General features: G+C 45.1%; 1 protein-coding gene across 1 annotated transcript; it reads right to left on the bottom strand.

Moving 5' to 3' along the window:
* Positions 1-2,825: 2,825 nt before the first annotated feature.
* LOC117136581 (splicing factor U2AF 50 kDa subunit) lies at positions 2,826-4,220 on the bottom strand. The gene has a single exon (XM_033297554.1). The coding sequence runs from the start codon at positions 4,187-4,189 to the stop codon at positions 2,852-2,854; it is 1,338 nt and encodes a 445-aa protein (XP_033153445.1). The 5' UTR covers positions 4,190-4,220; the 3' UTR covers positions 2,826-2,851.
* Between the last annotated feature and the right edge of the window lie 4,162 nt (positions 4,221-8,382).

The raw sequence follows: 8,382 nt of genomic DNA on the forward strand, positions 1-8,382 counted from the left end.
ATGCTGTTAGGGGAACTAGTTCAATATAACTCCGCAGGATGAGGCGGCAAGATTTATGCCCCTGAAAACGAGGTAGCTCGATGAATGGTGGAAATATTTGTCCTTTCAAAGCAGCACAACGAGAGAAATCCCACTCACTGTTTTATAAATGTCGAACTAAGCCAAACTCAAAGTTAAGGCTTGGCTCACCCTAAAAACAAACCGTTTATATTTAGAACCGCCAGGTGTATTCTTGCTTTATGTTCTATTTTCGGCTGTTGAACAGTTTACGCAAATAAAACCGAAACAATTTTCGCCGCGCCGGAAAATGGAAAACTCCGAAGCGTTTAAAGAACGCTTTTCCGGCATTTGCGCTCCTATTCCGCATTTATTATCGCCGGGCAAACAGTTCAAAGCGAAACAAAGCTCTCCAATGATGTCGTTTAATGAATTTTTATCTGCGAATGAGACGGGCTGTTCCGGGGACTCCTAGAGGTCATAAAAAGGGTTCACAGACGATTTGCTCGAATTAATTGCGCTGCCATTAACGAAGCGACGTGTAACTCTGGAGCGGGATTGGGATTCCGAGTGGGTGTGGGTGTGGGTATGGAAATGGCAGTGACAGGATGGCTGGGCGGGGAATACCATCCAGCCACCCAAAAAAAACCCCACCCTTGCCTTTCAGTTACAACCCCAAGTTGAAATTTCGGTGAAATTATTCTCGCTGGTAATTTGTTTTTAGCCTTTGTTGTTGACTACGAAGGGGAAATTACAGATTCGCCTGAACTGCACAACAATATTTGTTTATTTGATTTTATTCGCGTGTTCTGTTCGCCTCTTCAGTTCTTATTTTTCATTTTTTGGGCCCCGGAAATGTGAATTGAATTGAATTGCGGGCAAACCAAACAAAGCAACAGGTTCTGGTTAATTGAATTCGGGCTTCTGCCCTTTGAGAACCAGAAAAACGCTGCCTCCTTGGCCCGCCTGGTTTTTAAATAATTCAGAGATTAACTTCTGGCCGTTGATTTGCAGCAGTTTACTTCATTAAGTCCGCTTTTGTCTGTGAACTTCACCGTGTATCTTAATTAAATCCGTACAAATTGAACGCATGCGAGATAGATGTCTATCTCGCGATCATTAGAAGAACAAATTTTTATGGATCGCCCTATCTGCATAGAGTATCTGTATCTCAGTATCTTTGGCAAATTTATACTGCGCCCGGGCATCTAAACTATCATTAGTGAAACACAACGTCCTGCAGATCCAGCTAATTAAGTTGGATAACTCGTTGGGACACAAATCAAGTGATGGATGCGATAAGTGAAGGAACGAGCTTCTGATTCCCTCCCAGCCACCGAATGGAACAATCAACGGAGGTGAAATGGGTAAAAAGAGTCGTTTAACAACCGATTTTGGAGGAAGGCGTTGCTCTGGCAGGAGCCCAGTGATTATCTACTACATCATATTCAAATGAAATGATGAGAATGCAATTAAAAATGCATAGAAGCCGCCGGGATGAAGGGCTCGGCGTTGGGTTCACTCAACTGTGGCTTTGATTGCTCAATTTCGATTACCTAACATCCAGACCCTAACCTCGGACACAATAGAGGGCGGAGAAGTTGCTGGACGAGATTAGAAGTCAATCCAGTTAATCCCCAAAGCGCAGCTGCCAGCTCATAAAAATCAACGAAGGAAAAAACTACACAATCAAAGAAACCCTTTTGGAGTTGATTCCTATCCCCCACCACTATCCGCCACGAAAGTCTGGAATTTTTATTGTATCCGCATCTTTATGGGCGTTTATTAATTACCCATCGAGGCATTGATTTTCATGGGACAGCAGCAGCGGCTTCGAAAGAAGTCTCTTAGTTTTCTGGTGCCCCCGGAATGAAAGGCTCGCCTTCAGATCGTCTCCTCCGGTGAATGACAAAAGTCCAAGGCGTTGGATTAATTTGTGGCCACGGTCCACTCAAGTTCTCAGTTCTTTCCCATCTCCTTCCTGGCACAATCTCCTCCAGTCCGATAAAGCGTTTAGCTGTGCTCGTCGTTGCCACTGATAAATCGCTCCGTTTGCAGATGGGCTTTCAACGCTCTTAGCACTGCACTGCGAGAAATGGGGAGTAACTCACTGTGAGGAAGAAGTATAGGGTTTCTGGTACTCAGATAAATGCAACTTTGCCACCTGTCAAACTTGTTTCTCTCCGTGTGCTGACCATTTCATTACGCGTTCGAGTATTGATGATCGGCTGTCGACCAAATGACCAAACTTCGAGATAAGAAAAGACCCAGCCCCAGGCGGGACGGATGATGATGCCCCAAGACCCTCGAAACGTGAAACCTGAGAAAATGCAACCGTTCGTCGGCGAGATAAGCAGCCGAAGAAGCTTCTCCATTGAAAAGGCATTAAGGCATTACCTGGGCTTCGTAATAAGCGGACGGTAGGTGTGAATATGCCGAGAAATGCCGGCGATAAAGCGTAAAGTTTAAAATTTTAATTAAGCAAGAGCTTTGGCCTGGCCCTTCCAGGGGAACTGGAAATAAAAGGGGAGCGGAGGAGCTGCTGCAGGAGCTGTCGGATTTCGAGCAGCTTTAAGGATTGCAGCTTAAGTCGGTCTGCCTAATTGAATTCCTGCCATCGTTTTGGGGGCAAGGAGGCGTGTCCCCACATTCTGGGCCCAGATAACTTAAAGCGTTAAGCAGATGATATCACAACAACGATAGTGGAGAACTGGGTATTAACTTCCTTATCGCTCGTGGCCTTGGCCACATCAGCGGACCGATTCAACAGGCATCATGATGGACTGACTATTAATTGTACATGTTCATTTTAATATACATATGTGATATGTTAATATGGTTTATTATTACGACTTTATTGAAGATCATCCGCCAGGTACTTTTCGGGATCGTAATACGAGGTCATCACGATGCGATCGCTGAACTTGCGACCACTCAACGCCTTAAGGGCCTTCTGCGAATCCTCCACGGACTCGAACTGGACGAAGACCTTGCCACAGCCCCGCTTCGGAAATGGTCCGATGGGACGCGGGATCTTGATGCTGCGAACCTCTCCGAACTTGGCGCACTCCTGCTTGATGTCCGTGCGAATGTCCTCGAACTCCTCGTCGTCCAGGAGCTCCTCCGGCCGCACCATGTTCAGCAGACAGAGAGTTTCGGTAGGTGAACCAGGGTCTAGTAGTGTGGATATTCCCGGTACCTGGACTATTGGTGCTGTGTGGCCGGGGAAAGCGTTCTTTCCGCCTGGAATGGAACGCTGGACCACCAGCCTGCGATCCCCCAGCAGCATGCCGTGCAATCCAGCTATGGCGTGATCGGTAACCAAGGGATCGTAGTACTCGAAGAAGGCGAATCCCTTGTTCAGGCTCGTGTTGCCATCCATCACCAGATTCAGTCCTTTCAGTTCCCCAAAGGACTGCAGCAGTTCCTTGACCTGGTCCTGATTCAGGCAGGTGGGCAAGCCACCTACGTAGATCTTATTGGGGGAATCGGGGACAATAGTGGTCACAGGAATGGTAACGTTTGGAGGATTGGCTATGGTGGTGGCCGGGACCCTAAATGACCTGTAGTTCTCCATCGCAGAGAATGAAATCGAGGGCACTGGCTGGTAGTCGTGTGGCCTTCGTATCTTTAAGGTCTGTCCGCGGAAGACCATCCCATCGAAATTCAAGGCCTGGGTGGCCTCGTCAATGGATCGGAACTCCAGAAAGGCAAAGTTCTTCTCCAGATTCGTTTGGCAAGTCAGCACTGCCTTCCCGTCCATGTAGTGCGAGCTTTTTGCTTCATATCCCAGAGCCATGATCCGATTATTGAAGAACTGCATCATCTCCTCCTCCGTAACTCCGAATGGAATATTACCCACATACAGGCGGCGAGCTTGTCGAGTGATCATCGAAATCGCGGCGGACTCCCCCGCGTGTATGCCATCCGAAAGAATCCTGGAGGCAATCTGCCCGCTGGCCTGCATGGCCTTGTACTGCTGCGGAGTCAGGTGGCTATAACCCTCGGGTGGAATGTCCCAGGAGGTGGCGGGCCGGCCGAAACGTCGCTGCAGTCGCGGCCTGTCTGTGAAAATGGTATCCGAACGGGAGGGCCGGGATCGATAAATGGATTGCGAACGGAATGGCGAACGCGAACGTGAACGCGAACGCAGAGCATTCCAGGAACGATCCGTGGGCCGAGAACGTCTCATACTTTTCAGCTGAAATCCCTGAGCACCAGGCCTTGTTGGTGAACTAAAATGAAATCACAATAAAAGCTACTCCGATTAAAAAGTTCAGTGTGACAACTGGGGGAATCGATAACAAGCAATGTGACCACACTTAATCGAACAATCGTAACGTAAATTTAATTGTTGTCTACGTCTAACGAATTAAAAATTCTCTGCAATCCGGCAAATTTGTTCCATTCAGCATTCACATCTATCATTTAATGTATTCGATGCCAATGGCGGGGAGCTTGAATAAAAAACAATTAAGTCGTTTATCATACATCATCCGGATAGTTTTCAGCTTTCATTGTGCCTCGTTATATCTTTCGACAGAAAAACGTATCTACATACGTATCTGCGGGTGCATTTCCAGCGAATAATCATAATCATCATAATTTCCGTTAATATCGCCAATCAATTATAATTAATTGGCAACGGCTCGCCCGCAGGCCGAATAAATAGAGAAGAAGCAATTTGTTCAGGCCATGCTTTCTGGGTTCGTTTTCGGAGCTGCGTGTGTCTCCATCGCGATGTGTGGTCCTCCGAGCCCAGCTTCCCGCAGGGGATGAGCCGGGTATCCCATCCTCGCCGCATTCCTCGGAAACGCGACAACGACTTCATTTGGAACTGAGGGGCGGCTCAATTAATTCAGAAAGGCGACACAATAAAACTGTCAACTCAGATCGGACAAAAGAGGGATTTCCAACTTTAGGGGAGTACTATTCTATTCACCGTAGGTATCCTGCTTGCATAACGATGCACAGAACGAAGTATTTGAATAAAGGTACGAAGAAAAGTACAAGGTAAGGAATCAATTTGAATAAAATGCTTGACTTTTCCCTCAGTGGATTCCCTTCTACCCGTCACCATTCCACACATAACCCCCTATAAACAACTTTGTCGAACCCACAACCAAGTGATAATTTATGTCCCGATCCTCGATCATCGACTGCACCGCACGATCGCCTGCGGTCTGGGATCGGAGGGAGATCCTTTGTGGAGGCTCTCAGGTATCATTCCCCATCAGCTAGGATAATGGTCTACTGTTTAATGGCTATTTGATGGCCCGGCGATCGCGCACAGATAAAGATACAGATGGAGATACAGATACGGTCCCAGTCATGACTCAATGCCAAATTGACACTTGCGAGGAGTTTGAGATGGTGCATACTAAAATGCAATCTCTGTCCGGCATTAAGCCTAAATTAAATATATTTCACCCAGTGTCCAAAAACCAATTAATTCTTTGTCCGGCCGCTTGGGTTTGTGCTGCTGCCGAGGTTCCAATGGCCAGAACCTGTCCACAAGCCTGACAAACGCAATTAATTTGTCCATTTAAATTCAGGCAACGTCTCCCCGCCCGCCGATTTTCTGACATATCCCCACATTGATGTCCATCGATGATATGGCGACATGGAGCCCGGATGAGGATGACGAAAGCCCCGACTCCACATTCCCTCCCTCCGTTTTTTCGATCACCCATTTAGATTTCGGCCTTTTATTTGAACAATAACGACGAAGGCGATAAATTAATTTTTTCCTTGGCACACAAACAACTCAATAAAAATTCATAACATATTGTGCCACGTCTGCGTTTTGGCCAAATGGAAATCAGTCAAGAGGCCAAAACCCACACCCATTTTAAAGTCGTTCTGGCCAAAAGAGAATTTTTGGTTGGGTTGCGTGGGAATATCACTTCAATAAAAGTGTTATCATTATAACCAATAATAATAATAGCCGCTACTTAAATTTATTTTCTTCTACAGTAAATAACATTATGCAGCTTTATCTAAATTTGATAATTTTTGAAGGCTTAAAGATTTCTGATTTTGCCATTCTGAAATGATTTGGTTGAAATCTTGTGTCGCGAATTAAATTCCATAATAAATTAGATAACAAATCCGTTCATTTTAGCCAGGCTTATTCCGCGTTCGCTTTCCCATTCGTCAACATTTCCATTTGGATATTTCATTCAGAAAAATAAGCGCGAATTTGTGTTTTGTTAATTAAGCTCTCGTAAAAAAATTCTTGTTTGGTTAGCCGCCAGATGTCGAAGAGCCGTTTAAATTTCAGTATTTATTTTCGAAAATGTCCACATATATTTGACTACCAATAGTTTGTTTTCCATGCGGTTATAGATATTTTTGCTGGATTGTTTGCGTGACTTTTAAATAAAACACTGGCATATTAACGAGCAAAGGAGACCTCACACGCCGAAAGAGTTTGTGCCTGGGATAGATTGCTATTGATTCCCATTGGGGCCAAAGGCAGATTTGCGAGGTGGGGCCAAGTCCTCACTTGCGGTCAAAAGGCTTTCCACGAATTCGGGACCCAAATTAAAAGAGGACAAATAATTTTATAATGAACTTTGGGTTCGGGCCGCTTGCATTGATGGCTGATGGGTTCGTTACGTTGGATTTCGATTTCGATATCGGCGGCACCAATTGATTTGTGGCCTTAAGCGTGTGAACGTGATTTTATTATCAAATATTTTCCATGTTGTGTTAGTTTTAGTAAATTAAATAAATCATGCAATGGCAAAAAGCAAAAAGTTCTCTGTCCGAATTCGGTACGGTTTTGTCAACAAGAATATTTCAATTTATTTTCTGATGAGTCAACAGAAAATAAAAAGCCATCACGAAATATAAAGCAAAATAATGAAAGCAGAAATAAAACAATTTTGCATACAGCTTTTGCCCTTTGCCCGGAGTGTGGCTGTCTCTCTCTCTCTCTCTCTGTGTTATTCCCCCTCTCGCTCCCACCATAAATATCCCTCGAGTGCATCCGCAACTACTTCAGATTACAGATTTCAGCATAACAATTTGTTTTTTGCCCTCATGCTCTCGTTTTTTGGCTTTTTTATAGTTTTATGCAATTTCTCGACAATTTGTCGGAGCCTTCTTCTCGTGCCCCCGCTCCATTCTTCGGTTTTCGGGTGAGGAATTTGCATCATAAATTGTCAGAAATGTCATAAAAAAGATATATATTTGTACATACTGCTGTACATACATTCCGTTCGCTCTTTGTTTTTGCCATCGCAGACGGCTTCTTGTGGGAGGACATTGACATTCAGCTGGTTCTTCGTAATTTCATTTCACTTCACATCAGGCAGCTCCTCCTTTTTTTGGGGCTTCTCCCTGTGCTGTGATGCAGTTGACTTAAGTTCGCAGGAGCCGCGCCCCTCCTCCGATTTGCAGCCAGAAAGGGAATTCCTAATGATATTCCGCCCGAAATTATCTGCTTGGAGTTGGCAAAGGAGCCGGGTAATGCAGTTAGCTGAAATGCAATCACTGCGGATGCAAGCAGCCTTAAGAACTGTGTGGTTAACTGCGAATCTGCTAGTTTAGTCTAAACCCAATTTCAATCTCTAATCATAGACCCCAAAAACAAGTCGGTTTCGAAACTTCAAAAAGAGCTTTAAAGGCGGGCAATACAACACCATTTTCTTGTGGCTCTTCAAGACTTGATGGGGAAGTTGTTAAAACTATCCCATTTCTAATGGCAAGTGCTCCTCCAGTCGATGGTCGCTCTTCCACTTCCCTTCGCATCGAGATGAAACTATGGACAGTCTTTGTTTCAACCCCTGCGACAAGCCACAATCGCCATTAAATGGGGTCTTGCTCCCCAACTCACAACTTCCCCCGCGTTGCACTTACACAATTTATAACTCCCCTTTTGGAATTTAACCCTTGAACGCTTCGCCTCTGAAATTGATTTCTATGCAATTGTTGTTTCGCTCGAAGACTTTGAAGGAATTTATGTTTATGTTTTTCCCTTGGCCATTCTGGCCGACATCGTTATAATTCAATAACCAGATTCCTTTCCCCTCCTTCGACGGGGGAAGAACGAACTCAACTCCCCCAATCGCTTTCCTTTGTCCCGCACAATGCGCTAAAATCAATTCAGAATTTATGCACTTTGGCTGGCTGGGTAATTTATTTTATGAATGTTTAATAATCTGTGCATTGAGTAAATTTATGACAATCGCATGTTAATTGCCTGCGTGGCGCCGATATGTCAAGTCGAACAGAGGAAGGGTCTTCAAGGAAGTGGGGTGGAAAGTCGAGTCGCCCGCTTTGTTTACATTCAATTTCATAAGTGGTCGTCGGTAGTCCAGGCGGAGAACCTTGGTGGTCTGCTCCACTGTTGACCATTGTTGACTCTGGTAGCCCCAA

This window comes from Drosophila mauritiana, chromosome 2R, assembly GCF_004382145.1.
Source record: "Drosophila mauritiana strain mau12 chromosome 2R, ASM438214v1, whole genome shotgun sequence".
Classification (NCBI taxonomy): Eukaryota; Metazoa; Arthropoda; class Insecta; order Diptera; family Drosophilidae; genus Drosophila; species Drosophila mauritiana.

What these genes read in the sequence shown, in the direction of transcription:
- LOC117136581 (XM_033297554.1), bottom strand. Translation starts at nt 4,189, where the DNA reads ATGAGACGTTCTCGGCCCACGGATCGTTCCTGGAATGCTCTGCGTTCG.